Consider the following 27,697-nt stretch of genomic DNA (forward strand, 5'->3'; position numbering starts at 1 on the left):
TCATAAGTAGATAAACTTTGTAGTTTACTAACTAATGCGAATTACAAGAAGAGATAGGAAAATTTTTTAACTTTTTTAACAGATTCCGTTTAAACTTGGTCCGTAGTACTTTTTTAAAATACATTCCTGAAAGTTCTTGTTAAAGTAAAAATTATAGTTGGATCAGAACTTTCAATATAAAATATGAGAAGTTCGATTATAATAGGAATAGAAGTTTTGTTTATCATATCTACAAATGATCTTCACCAGAGTGAAATAAAATATGAGAAATAACCTTAATTTACAAGTTAAAACCTCGACTTTTTACTCTTCAGATGAAAGAAACAAACAGTATTGCAATAAAATATTATAATACTCAATTTAACACCACACGACGTCATTCATAAGTAATGTGTTAACTGTGCTGTACTATTGTTTTTAACTGCAAGCATCACTTTTCACCTCGGACTAATTTTAAACTCATTTCCATTGGTAAGAGCAATCGGCATTCGATTTCTCGTGCTAAACGCACTCGCGTACGCACAGAAAATGAAACAAACTTTTGAATTTGAAATAGTTAATATAATGATGAGAAAGTTTATATAACAATGATTTATACATAGTTATAGTTATACATCATCAACATTTTTGGTATAGTGGGGAGTCACAAATTGCACTCCTTTCATAAAATATTTAATTTTAATGTCATCTATACTGTTGCGAATATTGCCGTATGTAAATAAATAAGAACATCGTTTGATGAAAGATATAATTACATGAATAACATTAATAAAATCAATTTTCATTAAAATGCAGTTCGAAGATTCTATTTTGAGCCAATTATCGGACTAAGATAAATCTGTGTCAGACAAGTACGCAGAAGTTCATATGCCAAGAAATGAAATTCATTGAAATAATCGAATTCTATTGGTCTAAATCTAATCTCATATGCCACTTTAAAGTAGTTTTAATTTAAGCAACAATTATAAAATGTACGAGATGAAATATTAATATTTTTAGTACAACTGGAAAACACAAATTCTTTTCTAACTAAGATCCTGTTAAGATTGATGCTACATTTTAAAAACATAAAACTCATGTATGAAACTATTTAATTATTTAATTATTTGAGAAATAGTAATATTAAAATAATGTTATTATAATATTATAAATAATATAATGATATTAAAAATAATAAAATTAATTATTTAATGTATCCAATCTAAGTAACAATAAAATGTAAGTACATAGATTTATTCTTTCCATAGTACTTGCTATTTATTATCTTTGACATATGATCCAGTTCTCTAAGAAAGATGTTTTTAATCATTAATTCAGAAGAGATTTAACAAGTAGATTCTGATCCAATCTTTTTTCTTCAAAGAAAAACATTTACATTGTTCTCAGAACAAAACGTTCCAATAATTTGAACTACACAAGGTGTCTCAAAAATATCCAACAATCCGGAAATGAGAGATTCCTGAAATCATTTTAAGTAACTTTTCCCTTTGCGAAAATTTTCTCTGAGGCATCATTAACGAGTTATCAACGAAAAACATAGACCAATGAGAAGACACCTCCGGTCAGCATTACTCGTTTCTCATTGGTCAATATTTTTTGTTAATAGTTCGTTAACGAAGCCTCGGAGAAAATTTTTGTAAAGGAAAAAGTTGCTTACAATGGTTTCAGCTGTAACCTATTTCTAGATTGTTTGACATTCTTAAAACAAAGGGGTATTAAGATAGATCACATCATTAAAATTATTTATAACGAATATAATTAAATTATTATTAGTACTACTTTTGCAGAACGGAGTTAACGTTAATAATTTCCTAGAAGAGGGAGAAAATTGATATTTACTGTTTCCCAGCATTTAGTCTAATAACTAAATTATGGATCATTATGAATTTATGGTACCCACACACTTATTAAATGTAAGAAAACAAGTATATTAACATACATTAATGACTAGATATAAAATTCATAAATTAGTGGCATGTGTAAATTTTTTAAGTACAAGAGAACGTATAAATTAACGAAATGTAACAACATTTTTATTTTATTTTTACAGTGAGTAATTTTTTAATCGACACAGAAAATTTTTCTTAATTCTAACTTTTGTAAAATGACGTATGAAGATATGAAATTTCATATTTATCTTTACCACAAGAAATTTTCCAGATGGTAATTCGAATTTCTTCATCATTCTGATGTTCATAAAATAATAATTCATTAACAACCAAGGACCTTTAACAGAAAAATCAATTTTTATTTCAATTTTGCCCCTTACATCCACATTCGCCAAATTCTATTCCAAATCTCCATTGCAAGTCTGGCTGAACACCGCAGAGAAAGCTAGAGCCACAGGAAACTCCATTAAAAATTGTACGATTAATTACAAGCAAGACACAGTACCATACGAACCGTCCTCCCCTTATCGTCCAGCACCCTGGTCCGCGGTGCAAAGACCTAAACTCCGTTGCATGAATTTCAAACAGTCCTTGAACTGCAATTACCATTAAAAACCCGCCGGCAAAAGCAATAAAAAATACGGAAATTCTTTGCGAAACAGCTTCCGATTGGCAACTGGCGTGGTTCCCTTGCCCCTCCCACGCTAGTTAACCGATATCCGTCTAGTTAGCGGGCTCGCAAGACAGCCGCTTAAGCGTCGCGTGTATCCGGTGGCTGTCTACCCGGAAAATTAACCACCTTCGTTTCCCATTGTGCTGCTAATAGGAGAATTTTAATTAAAGTGGGAGCCGGTCTCTGCTCGCCAGGCAACGCGGACAATTCGTTTCTCCAGCTGGTGGCGGGAATGGTAGACAGCAAAGCAGTGCTGGCCGCACGAATACAAGGAAAAGAAAGAGAGAGGGAGAAAGTTCTCTTCTTTTGCAGCGTGTACCGGCATTAAGGAAGGGTGTAGTACAAACTTATTTAACCTTCGGCCAGCAGTGACTAAGTCAAATTTGACCAAAACATCGAATTTACTACTTAATAACGGCGCGCGATACGACGTGTACTCATTGAATGGAGATTGAAACGAAAGAATTTAAGTTAAAAGTACCAATTATGAAAGGCTTTTCGGTGGATATAAGATTATGTTATAGTATACCGTATCGCTAAATTAATGTCTTTAGTTAACATAATGAGCTCTGGAATATTTATTTAATATGGATAAAAATAATACGAATAAAATAGTAAAGTACGAACATGTGCTTATTACGAAATATCACTTTTGTATTCTATATTCAATATCCCCAATTTGAACCGCTCATTTAAAATTCTCGTTCCAAGATAGGGAACTGTTACGTCCTACTGCTTTAATACAATATACGTTATAAAGTACGAGCATGTGCTTATTACGAAATATCACTTTTGTATTCTATATTCAATATCCCCAATTTGAACCGCTCATTTAAAATTCTCGTTCCAAGATAGGGAACTGTTACGTCCTACTGCATTAATACAATATACGTTATAAAGTACAGTTCGAGAATATCTAGTCGCGTTTTATGGCGGCGAGCCATGTGCTTGGGACCTCTGAAACTGGCTACGGCGTGGGCCTGTCACCCGTACTTTCGAAATCTACCTACCAACCATCCCAAGGCACGCGGTACGCCACCGGTCGCGGAAGACGGCACACATTTGGGACGCGGGGCAATTAAGAATATTGCACCCAGGTGTTGGCGACTTGTCGATGACCGCGCGCGGCCCGAGACCCCCTGGAAGGATTCGCGAGATTCCTTGCGACTCCGCGTCACTGCCATGGTCCCATCGCGATTGGGCAGCCCTTTGCAACACCCGCCCTTGAGTCGAAGGAGTAGGGAGGACCGAGGTGACGTCGAGGGTGACTTTCGGTCTTCCCAGCAGTATTAGAAAGAGAACAAGATTAGAAATAGAATAGAAATAGAAAAACCAACATCTTCCCACTATCTGCATCAAGCTCCGAAACACACGCGCCCACTATTAACTTTGTATTCGTGCGGTAAAACCATCGGTTAAATAAATAAGTTCAATCTCCGAACGTGTATTAGTCGATTCTCCGATTTCGAACAAGAACCCGCATCTATTTTTGGGAAACTCTCCCGTTGTGTCGTGCCGGCGTAACATTTTGGTGGCAGCTACTCCTCCACGACATAACAGAACATTAAATATGAAACATTTATTAGTGGGTTAAACTAAGTATTCTGTACGCGACCACATTCTTCGATAAGCCTCCTCTACGGTCATGCAGAATCCTTCTACAGTCCTCACGGACCTCATTCGATAACGACCGACCTTCGCATTCCGTACGCCCTTCGCCGATCGGTTTCCTTTCGACATCCACTACCCTTCAGTGTGCGTCAACCTCCTGCCATCAGTCCGGGAAACTCGATTTCCGGTTATCGTCCAGTCACCACCCCCCCCCCCCCCCTTCTACCACCTCCTCCACCTGTTTTTCCATTCCTCTCTCCCTCCCTTTCTCTTCCTCTTTCCCTCTCTCCCTCTTTCTCTCTTTCAGACCTTGTTGCTCCCCGTGTTGAAGGCTTCGAAATTGCATTCGAATGCACGGTTATTAGTAACGCCAAACGACACGACGATATCGAGTCAATCAGCGAGCGAGATATTATAGCAGAAAATCAGTTTCCGTTAGTATCGGGCTACGAGAGCAGTGCTCGTTTAATGACTTTATAGTTGAACGGTATGTACGGTTTGGCAGCGACAGTGAAAGATTGTCATGTTACCGTTCGGCTATTAACGTTTGTCCGAAATTGGTTTGTTCGTGCGTGAAATGCCGATTTTTAGCAGTAACTTTCATCCTGGATAAATTAACTTTTCGTTTTGCAATGGTAAATTGTTGAATTGTTAATGTCCAAATGATAAATTCAGTGTCAAATGTAATACATATTTTCATTTTTCCCGTATCTTTATAGGGTCAAAAATTTTGGTGTTTTACACTCTAATATGTTAAACGCTGTGAATCAACTACTAAAATTCTTACGAAGTGAAAGTAATTTAATGAATGAACTTGAAATTGAATTTGGAGAGTATGTATAGTGCTGTTTGTCGATTTTCAAACTATTTGTTGAATACAAAAATCGGTCTGACATATAGCTATTTACTTACCAACAATTTCTTGAGTGATTCCTGTTTTTTACAAAACAAATACAGTCAACGTTTTTTCTGTATAAAGATCCACAATCTACTGATAACTACTACTGATAGAACCTAATCGTTTTCGTATAATCCGGTGTTAATGTCGCAAGCCTGCATATTTCCATTCCTCACATTACAATGAAGGAATTTTTGATTTTCGCACGAACATCTTCGAACTTTCGCTGCTTGGCGTGAGTGCTCTATTAGCAAGTAATAACTAATTTTTGACAAATAAGTGATTTCACATTATTTTGGCTTACAAGTAGGACAATGAATGTCATCAAACACTTTTATTCGAATAACGATGCTCCTTATGAACGCCATAAGAAACATGCAACGAAATTCAATTCAAGGAACAACTCTTTCTTAGAAATCTCATGTAACGCATTCCTATAATATTGCTATACAGGGTAATCCATGTAAATATCTCCTCTAGTTGTGGCAATACAAAAAATATTTTGTATGCTACTTAAACGATTTGAAAATCCATTGTATCGTAAAAAATATGTTTTTCTAAGATAATCTTTTTAGAATTTTACAAGGTCATTCATACATATACATTATCTGACCTTGAAATGGCCTTTAAGTTCAAAAATGAAAAGGAAACATAAAATGTTTGTTTATCCAGACTTTATAGACGAAGAAGTCATCCCATTGTGCAAGTAATACTTCTTTACGAACTTATTTTTTAAACTGTCACTATAATATATGAGAATACACGGAAAATTTAAGTAACAGGATTCTTTTAAAATAAGTCAAAGAAGCGTTTATAGAAAGTCATATTAATATTAATACACGATTTCTTTTCTAGATTTCATATAAATACTGATTTTTTTACAAAAAGATCCTTCCCTTGGGAACATGATGAAATATATAAAAGTGCATTAGAAATAATAAAGAATTTAAAAGTAGTTAACGACAGTGCCGAACAAGGCGTGAAGCTTATCACCGAATGCAATAGCTTATCAACAACAAATGAAAATAATACATAATTTATTTTATTAGGTCGAAATTGACCAGCACGTTTTTTTATTGTTGTTTCTATCTTTTATCTTTTAATTCTTTTATTCTTCATGCATAACTCTTTCGATAAAAATGCAAATTACGGTGTACTAGAATCGTTTGAGCTGCTCGAAACAATTCGAGCTACTCGATGCTTTCGAACCGCTCGGTTTTACCGAGTACTCGGCATGACTTGAAAACAGAACCTCGATTAGATGTCAATTTCGAGCCGCTCGAATATTCGAGTATTCCGACATCCTCATCTCCAAAAGAGGCGACCACGGGGAAGAAGACGCGCGAAGGGGGTCAGTCACTCACATCACTTCTGCTCACGACGACAAATAAATCCACACATGGCAGATCTTGAAATTACGACATTGAGGGGAAATGAATTATTCGATTATTTAGGATGCTGTTATCTTCCTTCTACTTCAAAATTTGATCAAACTTGAGTGAGTCTCGTACCTTGAATAGCGCCTGTCCAACACAGCCAGAAGAGTGCCCATTTTGCGGTTCGAAACCGTTGCAAGTACCTAGGCCTGAACCAGAACCAGCCGCATTTCAGGTTATCCGTCGTCCTGTCAAGCTCTTTCGGTGCTTCCGGCTTTATTTCCGGTTTCCTCGGCCCATCTCCGAACTGTTCCGGAAAACTGGACAGGGTCTCATGCATATCCGGCACCCCCGACTGTAAATCACATCATTCATACGATACTCCCATAACTAACTCAACTAAACCCTTCAATAATAATATTCTTTGTCCGTCTTCGAATTTACAATGCTCAAATAACTAATAATATTTTCTAAAATTAAATCGAAGTTAATTCTTCGGTAACAAACACATTTTATTTGTAATTGTGTTTGTACGTATATAGCATATTTAATTATACATTTCTACAAGAGCACTAAAATTAATAGACTGCGGCTTTTTATACAAATTTAAATACGAAGGACAAATTTCCTTCGTCAAATGGAAATGGATTAATCATTGTAAGAAGAAAATAAAAATTCTGTTAGGCTTTGTTAATTAATTTGTTTTCTTGCATTTAAAAGCATCAAAGTCGACAATCTAATAATTAAAGATGAAGATATATTCTTAAAAGTAATATTTTTCGAGAATGTTGACTATTGAATAACCTTATTTATCACAGTAATTAAACTGGTTAAAGTTGTAATGTTGTTACCAAAATGAATGAGAGAAGAAGAATCTTTATAGAAGAGAGACGTGAATAAATCATCTAGTGTAATCAAAAATATACTGGAAAATAAAAAATGTACTTTATAGCAAAAAATACAAAAAATATGAAAAAGTAGATAAAAAGTATTATTCAAGAAGAATAGCAGCACAGATGCGTTAAATATTGAAGAATCTAGATCAGATAGAACAACTATTATCAAACGTAAATGTAATACAAGAAAGGGAGCAAAAGATGATGCCGAATGTCAAGTTTGTAAAAGAAACATATTTATACAACAATGAAGACTGGCATCGGTACAAGATCTGTGGTAAATGTCTAAATGAAACATGCGGCATAAAAAATACTCTCAATCTTTTACTGCTCATTACGCCATTAATTTTTAGGATGTTTGTAAAGATAATTTTTAAGATATTTCTGTTCAGGAATTCTTGTTAATTTTATCCCGTTTATTTTTATTGAAAACATTATTTTTTATCATAACTGTGCTAGAATGTAATATTAACCAAAGATTATATAATTTATGATCATTATATAATATAACTTATAAGATTAATGCTAAGCTTGCTTTATTTAAAATTAAAATTGCGAATAAAAGAAGTCAATGTGTGTGAAATTCGTTGATACAATGCATTGTTACAGTAAAAGAAATGATCTTTCGAATGTTCAAAAACTAGTATTAAATAGGTCGTTTAACTTATTTGTTATCTTATCCTAGACAGTAGTGTCCTATTTATAGTTGTTCTCCCCTACTGTATAGTTTTGTATTTCCATAGATCTATATTCATGTGCTAAATATTTTTTTAAATAAATACGAAAGAGACTTACACTAAACGCAAGCTTATCCCGCATCTTGGTTGATCTTCAGCGAAGATGATAGAACCAGAAAAATAGAAGATTCCTTATATTTTCACGTGTTACTATCGATCCGACATCAATTGCGATATCCTCGACGAAATGCTAGTTTTTTTCGGCTTTTCCGACGCGCAATCAACTCGAGTTTCACAATTCCACAACGTTTCAAAATTAATCTTCCGCACAATCACTCTTCACTCTTGGAAACAGTTCTAGTGTTACTGTCCAACAATTAAACATTTCCAATATCGACAAACACAAAATGATCCAATTTTTCTCTGACTATCGTCAGTTAAAAGCCAATCATTTAAATTCCAATTGATTTTCATGGTAAAAGAAAACGAATAAAAAGTCATTGCATAACATTTCTCCTATTGGTCAGGTGCTTCCTTGTTAAAAACTAAAAAAAATTATAAACAATACAATTTATTTATTATCGACTTTGTTTTCAAGATAAATGATTCTAAAAATGCGCTTCGTGTTTGACGCCCTTACTCGCCCTTACTTACGCCTTTAAGCGTAAATGTTAAAACTATAAAACCAATTTTCAAACATTATCATCTCGAAAATAAAGCTAATTAATGATAAAATTTTATTCCCCATATGTATCTTATTTATTCATAGGGAATCACTTTCCGCCTGCTTGAATGTTACTGCGTTACTATAATGAGATATTAGAACAGTTGGTTCTATTTTGAATTTCTGAACTCTGTTTGCCAAGCGACGTCCCCTACGCGTAATTACCTACAGTGCCTAATATTACGGATTTCTAAGAAGTAAAATGCTTATCAGTTGTTATGCAAAATACAAAATGTTTGCAGAGAATTGCAAAGAATATAAACCAAGTAGCAACTATATTCTTTTTTTAATGACTTTTTAAATTGAATTATTAAAATACTTTTAATTATTACACTATTTTAAATTGTAACTATCAAATTTGGCCACAAATACATACAACAGCTTTTTCTTCCTTAAACTTCCTCAAACCGGGATGGACTCTAAACTTGATAAATGAAAACTTCAAAAGTTAAAGCTTCGGAAACGGAGACTATAAAAGTTGAAACTTCAAAGATTCAATTTTGTCTATGAAAAATGAGTTTTCATTACAGTGTGGGACACTTGGATGGCGAAGGGCAGCGTTGATCGCATCAGAAACAGATGTTTCGGCATACGGTCACGCTCATTCGTCCGCGATTGCCTCGAGAAGAAGGAAATGGAAGATCTTTAGTATCGCCCCGTCTATCCCGAGACACGACTATCTCCCCTACTTTTCTCCGGGAAACATTTTATGTTCAATTGCAATTTTTTCATGCTGCCGGCAACATGATTTCGAACCGATTCACTCGGGGGAACGCAACACCAGTGCGATTAAACATTCACTCTGGTAGAGGTCATCGGCCGATCCTCCTGAATCTCCGATCGTCTCGCCTCTCGAATTGCTCCTTTCACTCGGCCTCTGTTTCCTCAGCCCTTCCGTTGCTATACTCGCACGTAATCTATCGCTCGCCTAATTCCGTTACGCCTGTAATACGATTTATCGCTAGACTTCAGATTTTACGCGTTTAGCGCCTGCATCCCGGTGCAATACCATGTTTAACCTTTAACCTAAGGCGAGTGTTGACGGAACTTTTTGATAGGATGATAATGCGGCTACATCTATTACAGACAAAGTTCTACTGGCTTTACTTGTTTCATTGGACCTGCTGCGTTAACTTCGATGTTCCCGTGGGAAATTTGAGCATGTTGTAATTAAGAAGAAAAAGTAGAGTACATTGTTAATCATTCTATTACTTAGGAGTAAATCGGATGCTTAATCATTAGATTGTAGATCATTATATGAAATAAACATTTTCTTCGTCAATTACAGCCAAATAAAAATGTTTTCTAGATACACCATTTTAATATATACAATCATTTCATGAAATTTAAATAAAAATACTGCTTGAGCAAAGTTAAAAGTTCTTCGAATATAATGATATGAGTCATAATTTTGAATTACGTTCAGAGAATTAATTTAATCCTTTCTATGCAAAACACATAGTCGTAATCATCACAAATGCCTGACATTGATAGGTAACGTGTTAATACGCTCATAAACGAAATTTTGCATAAATCTGTGAAAACGGTTAGAAAATATTAATTACAAGATAGGGTTATTAAAAATATTATTTAATTTTATTCACATTTTACCAAAACTCATGAGAAGTTTCTTTTCTATCCATTTACTACTTGTGGAAAGTCATCATTAAATAGTTACAACAAATAAACGTGATTCTCTGCTGGGAATTAAGAAAAAACAGCTGCTATATAATTTTTTTCTGACGATTATTTCCTTCTCTTAAGTGTTGTATTATATGTATAAAACATTAAACTAGCTAACAATGGTTAAGCTGCACACTTATGTCTGTTTATATCATAGTTTCTAAATAAGTTTTCCTTCAAATACAATCTACAAACTAACATCTACGACTACAGGAAAACTATACTACGAAGTTAACTCCGAATCCAAAATAGTTATGGACGACCGAGAGTATCTCCATTTTATATGTATAAATTATTGGTACAATTTATGCATACGAAATTGAATTTATATAACAGTTATGCTCTTAACAATTCTTTAGAAATAAACAGATTTGCCAATGTAAAAATATTTGTATTAAACGTTATACAACAATCTTGAATAGTGCCTCAGAGTCACCATTCGAGCGTAAAGGGTTTAAAGAGACTGTAAAGCCGCAATCACGATTATTTCACTAGATAATGTTTTATATTTTTTTAGAGTTTTAGAGCACCTCCAAAATTTTGTAAAATCTGATATGTTGTCATCTTTTCAGTTTGATTCGAGGTCCCTCTTAATGAGGAAACTTGTTTGTAATTATAATATACTAACACTTTATTTACCAGCAGTTTTCCAATATTTCTTTCAGAATCAAAAATCAGTAGTTAAAAATGTTATCAAAGATTGTTCAAAATTATTATTTGAAAGAAAATTATCAAACTCCTCCTAATAGTAGTCTAGATTTATACTGTATCTAAATGACTCGCAAGGGAAGCAATCGAACTTAAAATTTCCAGATTTACACGCCTACTGTAAGCCCTGAGTAACGCAAAACTATTTTTTGTTGGTGCTAAATTCCACTTTTAAGGGGTGAAATCAATTGAAGTCAAAACCAAAATCAAAGTTCGATGTTTTGTTCTTTTTTCTAAATAATTTCGTTGTACTAAGAGATAGGATAACATTTCTCAGGGATAAATTATGCAATTTTTAAAGCTCATCAAGCCTATTCTCATCATGTGATATTTTGAAACAGACAATCTTTTTTAAATTTCTTTAGGTATCAATAAATGATAGAAAGGATTCTTATTGATCCAACGAAATGTGAACTTAAAGAACTTTTTATTCAAATTTTTGTTATAAATAATTAATAACTGTTTATGCAGTGGCTATATTCTCGTTCAATTCTTCATTCTATTTGTATTTTCAACACACACCACAGACTTTCTATTATATTTTACTGTCGAATATTTATTTCCTATAAAAACATTTATTTACAAAATGTTATTCCACATGGCCACGAAACAAGTTGCAGGAAGCTTTATTCTTGGTTTATTATTCAAAGCTATAACAATCACACTTTAAATATCGAAAATGTGTTTCTTTGTTACATATTTCGTGATGCATAACTCACGCATTCATATAGATTAATCTAGACAAGTTAAAGTCTTCGATAATAGGGACAAAACTTTCTTACTGGCTTGCTTAGACATTTTAAGTCACTATATTTACAGAAAAAATTATTTTTTAATGATTTTTTAAATGAATAAATGTTTTGTATGAATTTACGTAGTCGACGGTAAAATATGGAAGAAAATATGTACTTCGTGCTGAAAAATACAAACATAATGAAGCCTATTAATAGGATACCAATAAACAACATGTTAATATATCTTCACGATTTTAAAATTTCAATAATAGACTACGGATCTTTATGTAAAATAGAAATGTTCTGCATCTATTATAAGACACAGGACTAATTTAAAGGTTTCTATAATAATTTAATTAGTTCGAAAATACATAGTATATTGACTTCAATAAATGCTTTCAGTCTTTCTATTGTTCCAAACAGATACTCTAAGAGATACTAATGACGAATAACGGAGAAATTTTAAAAAGTAACATTCCTCCTTATGTCAGGTTAATCTTTCTTGTAATTTAACATTGTTCTCGTACACAAACTGTTTTGCAATAAATTTGAGTATGCAATTATATCTGCCATTTTTGTTTAAGTAAAATAAGTAAAATTATTCTATTAAATTGATATTTCATCATTGCATTAATTGCAATGAGTTACGAAAATTTAAAATCAACAAGGGTTAACTGCTGTGCTCATAACTTCAATACATAAAAATTGACGTAAAATTATCCAGAAAACAGTATTGCAAATTGCTTTTTTTTATTTTCCAGCTTCGTACAAAAATGTATAAACTAAATGTACGCTAGGCTGTCGACGCAACGATTACTTCCTCTGATTTCGATACACCAATATCAATAAACCTATATCCGCAGGCTCCTAGACAAACCTCTTCACTGTTTCACGGACCACCATAACTTCTCAAACTACATAAAAATTGTGTTTCAGCATTTCTTTTGCAGCTTCTCCTAAACAAGACCTTCAACTTGATTCACGCGAGTATCTCGGTGACCGGTTTCCACCAGCCTTACGTATTCGAGAGTGTATCGAATCCGCGCGGGGCCTCGCCGCGCGTCGAATAAATCCTACGAGCCGTGCTACTATTTCCCGAGCAAGTGTAGAGGCCGGTGAAATATAGGCCGCCGTCACGGGAATTTATAATTCTCTGGAACCACCAGCTGGATCTGTTAATCGATCATTTGCGCCTCCTCAAAGCACATTCACGTCTCGTTAAAACCGACGCGAACTAATCTATTCCCCCACTAAGCTGCGTCACTTTTAAACGAATTTTCACTAATGAAATCGATCGCAGATCGACCAGGTTCGAGGCACTTGAAGTTCGGTAGGAGTTTGTACTTCGTACATCGATGGATCGAGAGTGTTAATATTCACAACGAGCCACACCGACGGAGGCCGCGTTTCACACGCGACTGAGGATCGCGAGCTCGTGCTCGCAGTTTTCCCCGCGAGTTAAAACACCGTATATGCTACCACCGCCACGACAGACATCCTCGGTCCTTCTCGCACCTCGGCGACCAATCTACCTCCCACTTGCGTCTCTCCGACTTCTTCTCTCTCTCTGTCTCGGGACCGTAGCCACTGTTACTTTGTCCCTATCGCTCTCCTCTCTCTCTCTCTCTCTCTCTCTCTCTCTCTCTTTCTCTCTCTCTCCCCCCCCCCCCTTGTCCCCGCTCGGTTTCTCTCTTTCTCTCCCACCTCTTTAACCCCCTTCCAGCAACTCCAATCTCGTTCCATCTCTCGCCTATCCGCTTCTCTGTCGCTTACTTCCTACTACCCCCAGTCCCGACAACAACACACTGTAAACCGCCCCTACTAGCTGTTGCTTCAACTAGGAATAGAAAAAAGGTGGCTCGCTGCGTCGCACAGTGATTCGAGAAATGAAAAAGAATCGGTAAATCAATTTAAAGAAATTTTTTTCATAACATAATCGTAATCTTTATTCTTACGAGAACAATTTACAAAAAACAAAGAAGTTACCCCGAATACCCAGAAAACACGTTAGTATAGACAACGATCTCTTTGCCTCTGCTTCCTTAAGCATTTGGCTATTAAACACTTGTTATTTTGATTGTTATTTGATTGTTTTGTTTTCTCGAAGTTAGACATCCATGAAAAATCTAATCTATACGTTCCACTATTTTTAAACTAACTTTTCTAAAAAATGCTAAAGATGTCTTGGGATCTCAACGGAAAACTATTCCTTGAACCTTCCTCTGTACTTTTATTACAAGTCTTTGTTGCCTTTACCTGCCTGCTTGTAATTTTACATTTTAGTAATCAAGGGACAAATTGCGATATTCTTCAGAAATCGATTGGTACTTCTTCCAATGACCAAGACAAAACAGACATGTTCCTTAGTTTACAGAACACATTTCATGTAAACATTTGCACAGAAGAAGTTTACAACAATTTAGACAATTTCTATAGCCTTCTATATGTGAATACTAACGATAGATTAAACCACATCCGAAAATATGCAATCTCTTAAAATAATTATTAAGGTACTTAGGTTGAAAATTAATTAATTTAGGTATAATTTCTGTTCCACCCGCCCATAAGATCGAATCACTGCGCGGCGCTGCATAGCCGCTGCATCTGATAAGTCTCATTAATTTGCGTTAATCGTCTACATACGATTAAAAGCTTCTCCAACCGCTATACGTGCTATGTATGGATGTTCCTACTGTTATTTCGGAGCAGGTGATTAAGTTTTAAATGTCTTGTAAACAAGATCTGAATTCTTTTAGAAACACAGCAAAAGTTGTTTGCCAATACTTTTTATTTGAATTGATAAATTAAGTTGGTCTTTTTCAAAATGTACTATAAAAAGAAATTGGGAAATAAATTAATCTGTAAAGTTTGATCTTTCTAGATAAACTAAACACAGAATGTCTCACACTCTACTTGCAAAGTCCATTGTTACGTTCACTGACTCCTTACTGCAATATATATATGTCTGCAACTTTATAATAAGTGTTTGTAGCCTTTCATATATTATGTCGTTCGTGTATAAATTATGCTGCAACAATCAATGGCGATACGTTCGACATGATATTCAAAATTCCAGTTATTCATCTGAAAATATGCGCTCAACATGTTCTGTAGATTACGTCCGCTTCTACTCTACGCTTTAATTTGACAGTCTGTATTTTATTCATAAACACATATTTTGAATAAATGCATTGAATCACAACATAAGAGTATGAGAAAAATCAATTCTACAATGTCTAAAATAGAAAATTAACGTTCGTCGTATGGCAATTAAACATTTAAATTCATATTTTGGACAAAAAAAGTGACGGGCTCACGATTCATACACTTTTTAGAAAACTCTGACTTTTTTAAGACAGGTCTAAATAACTTCAATCTTTTTAATATATCAGAGTGCTTAGTTTATTGTACAAAGACTGAAATACTTTATTGTAATTTTGCTATTACTTTGAATAAGAAAAAAAAAGATCCAGAATCCTAGTTTTCTTAGTATTTTACCTAAGCCTGTAACAACAATTTTACAAATTCAAACATTCAAATCGGTTCATCTCGACATGAACTGTAAACAATTAAAAATCACAGCTTTGTCACGGTCTTTTAGACTTTCGTTTGAACACATTTTTCTATCTTGTACAGTTTTCAGCAATAAAGTAAAATATAACTGAATATTCGAGGGTTAATTTCTACCCCTTAAAGTATACTTATGCAAGAAATAAAATTGCGTAAGGCATACCTACGTATGCTCCTCATATCCACAAAGTTTTATAATCTTAGTTTCTGGGTTAAGTATCGCCCCTTGTTAGTCACTGTCTAGCATATAAGTCCTTCTATTATTTTAAAAACACTCAAGTCATTTACTCCAATTTTAAAAGAGCTATTGCATTCTGAAAGGTGCACGAATATCTTTAGACCGCCATTTTACGTCGAATTACAACATAACGGTAAAAAAAAACAATTTCGTGATACCCAAACCGATAATTAACATGCATTCGAAAATGTAACGAAACTTGCTTCGTTACTCGTGGGCCGCGTGCTCATTTACAGCGTGAACGTCGACTAGCAATTACGCGTATACTTTGTATATAAAGTTCCACAACCACTTGTCAAGCAGAGAGATCATCAACGGTGTATCGTTTTCGACGCACGACGTAAATTGCCTTTCTCGAACAAACACGGAATTTCCTGTTTTGACCATGGCAAAACAAGCGGTCGCACACTGAACTAAAAGGATAAAGGTGCGACTGCTGTCACCCCCACAGCCGTCCTTGGAAGTGGGCGAGAGAACCGATATTGAAGTCCCGAAGCTATTTTCCAGTTTGGCCGTTTAACGAGTTTCTTAATGCTTCGTATCGAGAAATACATTTATCTTCCGGCGCACCGTTATGCTACCTGTCGACTTAAAAGTTTCATCCTCCAGACTGTATGTGAATACAGTCTTATCATAAACTCTGGCAACGTGCTATCATCCGGAAAATATTGGACGTTAGAGCACCTATAAACATTTTGAATCCTTATAGTAATACTTATTCTATAACGACACTGAAGGTTGAATGAATTTATAAAAAAAGATAAGAACACTGTATGTTATTATTATACTTATTTCATAATACTAAAATTCAATCTAATTATGAAGTTATAAAGTAATATGCGAGCGGTAGATTCTTTTTAAATTACGTAATTTATGCGTATATAATGTTACGTACGGAGATTTTCTCCCGACGTTTTTCTTTCCTTCTTGAAGGCATACGCTAGATAACGTCGGCGGTGAACGCAGTGCTTTCATTCAAAAATAGAATATCTAATTCGCCGTATAAGCGTGCATTCAATAAGGGCCACACATTCGCGATTCTCGGTATCATCCGCGGTACGGTCTGGTCACGTAGGCCCAGTCTTCGCCCTAATCTAGGCGCGAGTTCAATAAGGGTCACACGTCTCCGATTCTCGGTACCATCCGCGGTGTGATCTGGGTCACGTAGGCGCGGTCCCCACTACCGAATTTTCTAGTTTAGATTCATATAAAAGGGCTGAGATTTTTCTTCTCAGCGGGGCAGTTTCAAATCAAATCGTGACGCGAGACGTAGCAAGATCGAGCCCAGTTCTCCTTCGAGCAATAGTTAACCCCCGCCGACTTGGTGCGAAAACCAGGAAGCGTGTCTTAGGACCATCGCGAATCACATACTACACTTACGCACTTGTAACAGATCGAAGTTGTTAGATTATATTAGTTTTTACTTTCAACTCAGTGTACAAGTTATTTCGCTTCCATCTCCCAGTTCGAGTCAGTTGTTGGTAACGATCTCACATAGATACACCTTTACCGCTCGAGGTGTATCAAGTAATATTTCTTTGAAGTTACGAGGAAAAATTAGAGTCAAACCAAAACCCTATTACCCTACTGAGGTGGCGACCCGGTGTTGAAAGAGACATCGGCCAGTCCACAAAACCAACTTCCTATCTAAGGTGGCGACCCGGTGGTGAAAGAGACATCGGCCAGTCCACGCAATTTCCTCCTAAGGCGGCGACCCGTTGATGAAAGAGGCAACGGCCAGTCCGCGAACAAAACCTATCCCCAAAGGTGGCGACCCGTTGATGAAAGAGGCAACGGCCAGTCCACGATTTCCTATCTAAGGTGGCGACCCGGTGATGAAAGAGGCATCGGCCAGTCCACGAACCCTTCTACCTTTACACCAGGTGGCGACCCGTTGGTGAAAGAGACAACGGCCAGTCCGTGAAACATCCCTACACCTAAGGTGGCGACCCGTTGATGAAAGAGGCAACGGCCAGTCCACGCATTTCCTATCTAGTGGCGACCCGGTGATGCAATAGGCACCGGCCAGTCCACGAAATCCTCCCTTTCCGCACAAATCATTTACCTCCGGCCACGTGTGCAGTGGCCCTCGGCTCGTAACAATAATATTAATCCATAAAACAGATATTAGTTGTTGGAAAAGTTTCATCAACTTTGAAATTTTTACAATAATATTTACTTAGTAATTATAGTATTATTAATTTTACAATTAATTATATATTTAGACATTGATGTCAATTTATTGTATATTGTAATGATCTTCCATGTGTGTGTTACATTCAGTTTCATAATATTTAATTATCAATTATTTTTAAATTATTCACATTATAAATTATCAAGCAATACACTCGCATCTTTAAACCTCTCAAAGTACTGCGGTAATATTTACTTCGTAATTATTGTATCATTAAATGAATTATCTTAATTGACAATAAATAATAGTAGTATTGTGAATCTTCGTAATAATGGAAATGAAGTCAGTGAAGTATTCCAGCAACTTTTACGTGAAAAATTCACGAAGGTTTCGAATTCTTCCCGTAATCCACGTCGACTAGTGAGTCAAAAATAGTACTAAAAATAAATATTGTCGCATGGTATTAACAATGTTTCGGACATATTTACATAATGTAAATAAATGTAGATTCTTAGAATATTATTTTCCCAGAATAAGATGACTTTTCGATTAATAGTCTTCGACTAGTTTTTGTTGAATCACTCCCTCATTCATTATTTCTAACTACGATTAACTTTGGAAAAGAGTTCGATAATGTCTTTGCTAAGTGTAAACAATTGCTGAATAGCTACCAATTTTAAAAGCACCTTTCCTGTTACTGCTCTGAATATTTTTTCTTCATCATTTTTCTTTAATTCGGGAAGAAATAACTTTGATGTTGTTTATATTAATAAAACAATCCATACATATATATATAAATAAGCAATGCTCTACTTTTTGTGTTTTTTTATGAATGTGTGCGTATATACAAAGATAAATTATAAATATTAGTATTAATTATAACATATAATATATATAATATTAAAGATTTAAACGTTTACCAGAGACACTTTAACAGAAATTAAAAGCACAATGGGAATGTTATTAAAATATTTACTTTTTCAATATAAAATTATGGGCATTGCAAGAATTTTATAAGGTTTTAGCACAAATGAATGCCGAGATTTTAGAAATTATTTTAACATAATGTAATAAGTACAAATATGGACAAAGTATCGAGAAAGAAAAAAGAAAATCAACTGAGCAAACATCTGGTGTATTCATTTCATATCATGCATTCAAAACATACACCTTCAGTTAAATTGATTTCAGGAGAATATTATGCTAAAGAATGTTGGTAAAAATGTCCTAAAAAATTATATTTAGATTATCTAATAAAAAGAATTAATAATTCTTGATATGGACAGTATTTTTAGATAATCCTTGGCAAAAAATATTCCAACAACTTTTAAAATGCTATAATTTTTTTAAAACTACTAAAATTAAAAATTTCTTGACAAGCTACAGCGATGTCCGTAAACAACTGCCATTTTCAAAATATTTCCTTGCTTGTAACTCCTAACAAGTCAATCGTTTATTTTTTAGTGTTTATATAAGTTACTAAGATATACGAAACGTATTTTAAAAATTTTTTTTCCAAGTTCACTTTAACAAAAATATTAAAGATCGTGAGATTTTTTTATTGTTTTGTATCATTCCAAGTAATAGCAAAATTTAAAAAAAAACTGCTTTAATCGTTGTACAGTAAACTAGTCTCTCTACATTTAAAAGCATTCCAAATAATTTAGTCCGGTTATAAAAAGATTATCGAGTTTTCAAAGAAGTTCAAATACGATTTGTCAGAGGTATAGTACAAGCAATCCCACGTATGCAGGCGTAGCACTAGCAAACACTGCCGTCTGTTGCCGCACTGATACTGTTCGCATTGGTTCGGCATCGTTCTTGTGTTCGACGCTAATGTAAACGAGAAACAGAAGATAAGGGTTACGAAGAGCCCGCAAAAATGGAGAAAGTAGAGAGGCCAAGGCGCCGGCAATGGAAGAAATATTTTATAAGGACTTCCGGTGTCCTGCGAAAATTCTCGTATATCAAGACGAGGTAGGTCAGGCCCGGTATCAACCCGCACGGGACATGTTTCGAATTTATGACGGTAATAACGTAAGTATGCAGACTCGAAAAGTTCCAAATAAATCAACCCGATGATATTGGTGGTTACGAAAGACCGTGGAGTGGGTCAGGAATAACGCAACCAGCGAGAGATGGTCGATAGGGAATTTCCTAATAAAGCGCGATACCTAATAAACGTGAAAAAGAATATAGCAGATGCTACTCCGACTGCTGACGATTACTAAGGTACTAAGTCGCGGATCTTTATGCAAAAGATTTTCCGGAAATAAATGCAATTATGAAATAAATCCAATCCATTATACATAGAGCATTTTTAGAGTAGACGTTTTTAATTAAAATCGATCAACTCCATTTTTAACACTTACCTGTTTAACCTTTTAAAGGTTTGGTTGAATTTTAGGTCTTTATTTCTAAACTTTAATGTTGGATTTAACACTATGAAATAACATTAGGCATGGATAGAAGACAATTTACTATTATATAATGATATTAGGCAATTAATTTTTATGTATTATGTCTTATTTTGGAAGATTAAGGTAAAGATCCTTCCGAAAAATCATAAAAATCATATTTATGTTCATAATTTTCCCTTATAAACAATAATAGTCCGATTGGAGTACGGATTCAGATACCCGAACTTTGCGAAATATCAAGACTTGAAATCACTTTCGAATATCGGAAATTTTAAGTACTGAATTTTGATCACTACCGAATGATCACTAGCGATTTAGCAAATTTTATTCACGCCAAGCATGGATAGATTACATACAGAATATTTAAAAAATTTGAAACTACTATCGCAATAATTTGAACTTATACAAGTTTTTGGGGAAATAAATAAATAAATATACTACTGTGATCAAAAAGTAAGGTGAAATTGTCATTTAAAACTCCCGGGCATTAGGAAGGCAGGTAAATTTTTTTTTCTAGGTTGGTAGGACTGTCTATAATATTTGCCAAGCGTCTGTTTGTCAAAAGGTTTAATTATTTCCGAGTTACACGTGTTTTTGTAAACCACCAAAAGTGAATTTTTCGATTTTTACAATGGGTGATTTTGTTGAGCAAAGAACTTGCATCAAATTTTGTTTGCGGAACGAATATTCTTGTGCGGACACGTTGAAAATGTTGCGGAAGGCCTTTGGTGATCAAACTATGGCACAAAGAAACGTTTATAAGTGGTACAATGAGTTCAAAGCGGGCTGAAAACGCGTTGAAGACGAACCGCGCTCTGGACGACCATCAACGTCTACCGACGAGGGCCACGTCCAAAAAATCAAAGATTTGGTGCTTGAAAATCGTCGATTGACAATTAGAGACCTCGCTGATAGTGTTGGAATATCATTTGGCTCAGCCCAAACCATTATGAAGGATGTTTTGTGTCTCAAACGTCTGAAACGGCCGGAATTATGGGCGAACAACTCTTGGTTCCTTCATCACGATAATGCACCATGTCATACTGCATTGATTCTTCGCGACTTTTTTTCCAAAAACTCGATTCATATCGTTCCGCAACCACCGTATTCGCCTGATTTGGCTCCGTGCGACTTCTGGCTATTCAGCAAACTCAAAAGGCCAATGCGGGGACGCCGTTTTGACACGATTCAGGAGATAAAAACCGAGTCGAAGTACAATGTATTCCGACTGTTTCGAGGACTGGAAGAAGCGTTGGCAAAAGTGCATTTTATCGGACGAAGATTACTTTGAAGGGGATGAAATTGATTTGTAAGAATAAATAAAGAATTTACATTTTATAAACAAATTCACCTTACTTTTTTATCACAGTAGTATATCTTAATATTTTTAAAATTTAATGTTAATTAGTAACAATACTATTAATGTTTTGTAAAAATGACGATAAAATAATTATTTGACTATACCAAAAGATTTGATAAATGAGAAATAAATCAAATAATATTATACCGTAAATATTACATTTACAGAGCAAAATATTCGAACCTACACTAGTTTTGATATTTACAAGTCGTTAATACATAAATATGCGTAAATTGCATTCAAATTAAATTATGTTCACAAGACTAAGGTACAATTCTTTCAAACATTAGCCAGAACTAATACGACAGAATATTAGTTAAATAAACTAAAAAAATGTTACAGCATTGGACATTCCATGATTAGAACAAGAAATTCGTAGAAATTATCAAGTTTTGCGAGGTTCACAAAAGAATGCGCTCATAAAGGGTGTCGTTTATTGGCATAAAGGTGAAGTGCATTTGGACTTCCTCCGACTGCAACGCGCTAGCGCCGGAACGATAAAGAGCGAAGCTTGCTTGCGTAATTAAAGTCTGCCTATCTTTAGGGCCTCTTCCTCCGACAGATACACTAAATTGTTCACACTGCGCGGTGGTGTTTTCTAAAATATCCACTTACCGCGTTGATACCCACGCGGCTGCATCTCCGATTGCGTTTCCAGAGGGTAGAGATACCCGTCTGGCAATGCTGGAGAAACAGTTAGAAGGGTTAAGTGAATACATTGAAATGGCTGTGTCTCATACATTTTGAATCGTTCTTCCTTCCGTTTATTACAAAGATTTCTTCGTTCTTGCCTAGAGAACTTATACCTCGTTGATGCAGTCACACGAAGAGCTGATGCACGGCGAATACATTGAAATCAGGGCTTTCAAGCTTTATTAAAAAAACAAGTACCAGGTCCCAGAACTGATCACGAAAAGTAAAATCGTTTCTATTAATTTTTTATATAGAATATGTATCATGCTTTTAAAATTTCTGTTGTTTATAAAATGTAGGTTAAGTCTAATGCGATACTTAGCCTTATTTTTTATATTTTTGTTGCGTTTAGGTTAATATAAAACCATTTTACATGTTTTTAGCGTCGACTGTTCACACTAAGTACGATACATATTTTCAAGCATTATATTTTATGTCTTTACATTGTAGATCGCTACGTTTTAAGTCATAATTAGTCTGCAGATTTTATGCATGTATGGTGAAAATGTATATCTATATCAAATGCAGAATAACAAACCATCTATACAACTTGAAAATATTTTATTACTGTCAACTCATTAGAATGATTAAAAATCCAATGTATATTACTATGAACGGCTCTATCTAGCGTTATAATTAAAGCCTCTATAAACATAATATTACATCGTAATCAAGTAACCTTGAAAAAATTTGCTCAAAAAATAATTCTCATATTATTGATAGAATCTCTTTCAGTTGACTGCAACACGTCTGACAATCTGAAAGTTGGTGCTAAAAGAGTCTCTATTGTTGTATTATGTACATACATGAATTGTTCAAATATGGTGATAATGCTATTTTATAATATAATATAATAACAAAGATATAATTATTCTATCTAAATAAATAAAATATCTATGTATCATATTTTGAACGTGTTATCAACGTAATCGATAAAGCTAATTTAGTATTTAATTTGTGTCGTTTTGAACGTTAAACGACTTTGTTCGCGATATCAATTTCAAGCATGACAAGTTCCCTCTCGATCGTTAAATCTTTCTTTATTCAAACGAAACTGTTAAAGCGAGAGTTTTAGAAGTGACTTTATGCTATGGCCGACCATCTGTGAGTTTTTCAGCAGTTCATTTAGGGTTATTGCAGTCTCCTTAGCGGACCGGTCCGCAGCCAACATGTGGCACATAAAATCAAATAGATTTCAGGATAATGAAGGTGTAGCAGTCGTAGAACTGCAACAAACTCTTGCCGTGCAATATTGTAGCATTTTACTATACGTGCGGTCGGAGACCCGGCGAGGGCATACGCACCGGAGGCACGAGGAGTCCGATCGACGTTTCTTAACCAAGAGACGATCGGGCGCGAATCCGAAAAACGCGGGCGAAAAGCTCGGCCACTTGGTCGTCAGCTCGCGTCGAGTCCGGTCTCTACACGCGCTAATTAAAAAGAATAAAGTTTCGTTTTAAACACGCAGAGTGTGATAGAAGAGTGGTTATTTTCCCCCTACCACCTCAAAGGTAAAGCCAGTATTTAGTCTCACAGGTCCAAGAAACCCTGCCATAAAGTCCCAAGACTAAGGAAAAAGGGAATCGGCCGCCAGTTATCGGCATCGGCGATCCTGACCAGCTGGAATTTCCACGCGTTGCCAAAACACCCGTCCACCCGCGGGTGCAAGCGGCCCGCCCAGTCATCCCCACCATAGACAACGTGTTTCAGGCACATTGGAAGGGATGGCTAGGTTTTCCTCAACTCCGGAAAAGGGAGGGGCGTTTAAGGCCCAAAAGAGGGGTTGAGGCAGAAGTCGCGAAAATCAGAACAGTTTAGCACATCGGATAGTACAAATTCAAACAGCAAAGAGAGTAGATTAGCACTTCAGACAGAATAGATTCAAATACAGAACAGTACAGAACTTCAGGAGACTAGATTAAACTTCAAACAGAATAGAGTAAACAGTCAAACAGTATAGATACAGACAGTACAGAGTATAGATCCAAATAGCAAACAGTATAGTACAGTATAGATACAGATAGACAGTACAGAACTTCAGATAGTGTAGATCAGAACAGACAGTAGATGGAGTACAGAGAGTCAAACAGTACAGTACAGTGCAGAAAAGATATAGAGATACGCGTAACGGTTAGGTTGCGCGTCAAAAATAAGATCAATCATTTAGTCCCACATCAGTGGGTGGTTCTTCGAGTTTAGTAGGCACCAAGTGCAATATTCAGAGGATCTCGATCATCCATCTGACGAGTCCTCAACAGAAACAAAAGACGAGAATATCTGATACCGCACTTATTACATTGTGTTTTAAATAAAAGGAGGATCTCATTTATTCTCAAACATTGTTCCATGACGCTCCGGGCAAACAACAAACATTCTTATCGTGGCACAGATAAGGTTTAATCGTTTTGAAACCGGTGCGGAATGTAAGCAAAATAGTAGTTTATTTAACGATCCATCTAATAATTAGTTTTTGTAGCGTTGCACGGATAGTGGATATTTATGCCAATTGCTGAACTTAAGACGGAATTTTGAAATTCATGGACTTTAAACACCTTTGTATTTATAACATGACTGCTAGTTAAAATTTGGAAATTGATCTTGAAAAATACTGTGCAATTGGAGTGACATAACTATAAGTACTCATGGCCTGTGTATGTTTCTTGTAACATACACGCGATTACATTAAATTAGTTTAAAACGTCTAAATAAATACATTTATACATTCGTGATAACTTCAATTCAGACAATCCGATATGCATTATTCTGGAACTTTCAGTGTTAACAAAGTTTCAGGGATAAGGAAAATAAAACTCTGCAAAATAGAAGTGAATCTTTAAATAATTGTCTTAAAAACGTGTCCATCTATCTGAACGAGACCACACGTTAACAAGTAGATTTTAGATTACTTATACCAGTAAGTCTTAAAACAACACTAACTAGATTTAGACAAGTTCTTCGAGTACAAAAACTACAGAGCGATCCGACATTATTTAAATTAATTTGTGACATTTAATGTTAACTCTCGTGCATCTACTAAAAATAGTAGCTTAAAAAATCTTAATGTTATCCTCCACTATTGCTACTTCAATCAACAAATCTGGCAATGCCGATTGTACAATTTAAAACAGTGTCGAATAATGTATGTTTCAAAATATGATGGTGACAAATGTTAACAAATAATGTCACGTAACGTGGAAACTTGTATTTTTATTCATTCTGACCTCAAAGATTGTAACCCATGCATTTAGTTGTATTATATGTTGTATTTCCCACCCTACACCTGTAAATCTGAATAAACCCATTTAGTTGCAGACAATTTTTAGCATATTTTGAAAATGTTGTAAACATGGTACGAAGACGTTATCCCGTAATAGATATTTATATTATTTTTTATTCATATCTAATAAATATTTCAAACTTTATTAGGCTATCTAGAGACATCAATCAATTGAACAATAGTATAAATATTCAACAATAACACTTCTGAATTATAATAAAATCGATAATAACTTTATACATACCCCTGAAAAGGATTCTATAATAGATACTTTTATTTTCAAATATCTGAAAAATATTAGCAGAACAATTATTTTCGTAAACACTAAAATTACGCATTCGTTGAAGTTTAAGATTTACAAATGTTATATGCCGAATTGGGTCTTATATTACGAATTTAATTTTCAAATCTGTGAATTTGCGCAGGTTTGTTTAATATTTCTTTTATTACGAACAGGCGGAAGTATACTTTTATTTTCCAATAGACTGCAAAAGAATACATATTTCAGTACTTAAACATGCATTTACTTTAAAAAAAAATTAAAATCAATTGCTCTTATATTGCCCATCAATAATGAGAATATCCAAATGGGCAGTTCGATTGAACAAAAATAAGTTTATTGAAAGTATTCCTTTTTTGTTTCTTACAATTCAATGTTTCTTACAATTATATTATCACTATAAATAAATAAATAATTAATAGTGATTTCATAAACCGACAAAAGTAGTTGAGGATAAATAAAAAATGATGATTTAAAAAATTAATGGGTCTGATATTAGGTCTTTATCATTTCAACTTTCATAGAGATTAAAGGAGCTAGATAAAAAACAATTAAAGACTACATACAGAGTGACATGTACACTCTACGTCGAAGGAACCATAAGAAACCTTGCGATCCGTAATTGCGATCGGGTAAAATCTTGCTACGAAACGAAAGAAGGGAAGATAAAAATCGTTTCATCGGAGCCAACTGAAACTAGAAAAAAAAGAGAAAAGGCGAGAGACAAGAAAAGCGTCACAAAAGCCCGACTCAAATGCATTGCCAGGCGGAGTTCGCGGAGAAGATGAGCGAACAAAGCGCCGCGCGGCGGTCTGCTGAAGGCGTTCGCGAGCAGGACAAATTAAATGTTGCGTTCATTAAACGGACATTCAGAAATAATTTGTTTGACGAGTACTCGTCTGCTTCGAGGACGAAATCGACGACAAAATGTCAACGCGCGAGGAACAACCGGGACGAGGTGGAAAAGAAAAAACAGTATAATAAAAAACGCAATATACAGTGAGCATCTGCGCACTGTGGCGTGTGTTTGGATTCGTTTGCCTATAGCAAACGAGGATCATGTACTCGAGAAGCGGAGCGGCATAAATACCCTTGCGGGCTTTACAGCACACGTTTTTGCCGGCCACACGACCGCCTCGACATTTTCGCGGATTTAATACAGATCCAAGGTTTCTAGTTTTCGGGGATCGTCGCCCGCTATCTTTCCTCGTCCCGCCAAAACGGTTTCCCAGTGATCACGAGGCGAAACATTAATTTTGTGACGAATGAACGAAAAAGAACTAGCTAACTCGAATCTATCCGGCAAAATTTATTAAATCGGACAACTTAAGCGAACGCCGCCGTTACAATTACTCGGGCATAGCAACGCGCATTAAGGTGAATTTCTGTGAATGCTTATAAACTAACAGTGAGGGGTAATATTTATTCATAATAGTTTTATTTTTGTGCAAAATCAATACTGTAGTAATTGCAGCATTGATACTTGATAAAAATATAATTTAATAATATAATTTAATTTCAAAATAAAAATTTGCTGCAACAGTTACAAGAAACAGCAGCTAAATAAAAATATATTTCATCCCTTAAGTGTTTGAATAAATTGAAAATTTTAACAATTTTTAATAAATTATAAATCTTAACAAAAAATATTTAAACAAGTTTAAATTTTTAACATTGGAAATATAATAACTATACTATTTTGCGTTTCATTTATTCATTTTTGTCATAAATGTATATAATCCATCTGTGTTTTCTGCCACATTCGCATTAAAATATTTCTAGCATATATTTTTTCGAGTTTCAAGTAAATCGTTTTCTAACACTTATTGCAAAAGTATTTTATTTTTATATCATCA

At 34.8% G+C, this 27,697-nt stretch overlaps 1 protein-coding gene and 1 pseudogene across 9 annotated transcripts in view; one reads left to right on the plus strand and one right to left on the minus strand.

Moving 5' to 3' along the window:
- Oatp26f (Organic anion transporting polypeptide 26F) overlaps positions 1-27,697 on the minus strand; it is a 107,350-nt gene that overhangs the window by 53,689 nt on the left and 25,964 nt on the right. For 5 of the 9 annotated variants that reach the window (XM_078182088.1, XM_078182090.1, XM_078182089.1 and 2 more), the window contains exon 3: positions 6,583-6,802. In XM_078182088.1, coding sequence (XP_078038214.1) covers positions 6,583-6,802 — 220 coding nt within the window. Of the gene's footprint in view, positions 1-6,582; positions 6,803-8,138; positions 8,566-9,120; positions 9,164-12,746; positions 13,282-23,588; positions 23,692-27,697 lie in introns of those variants that run through there. The other 4 variants (XM_078182085.1, XM_078182084.1, XM_078182086.1 and 1 more) reach the window with 4 other exon arrangements.
- Positions 20,863-21,544, plus strand: LOC144471851 (uncharacterized; annotated as a pseudogene).

This window comes from Augochlora pura, chromosome 6 (genome assembly GCF_028453695.1).
Source record: "Augochlora pura isolate Apur16 chromosome 6, APUR_v2.2.1, whole genome shotgun sequence".
In the NCBI taxonomy this organism is placed as follows: domain Eukaryota; kingdom Metazoa; phylum Arthropoda; class Insecta; order Hymenoptera; family Halictidae; genus Augochlora; species Augochlora pura.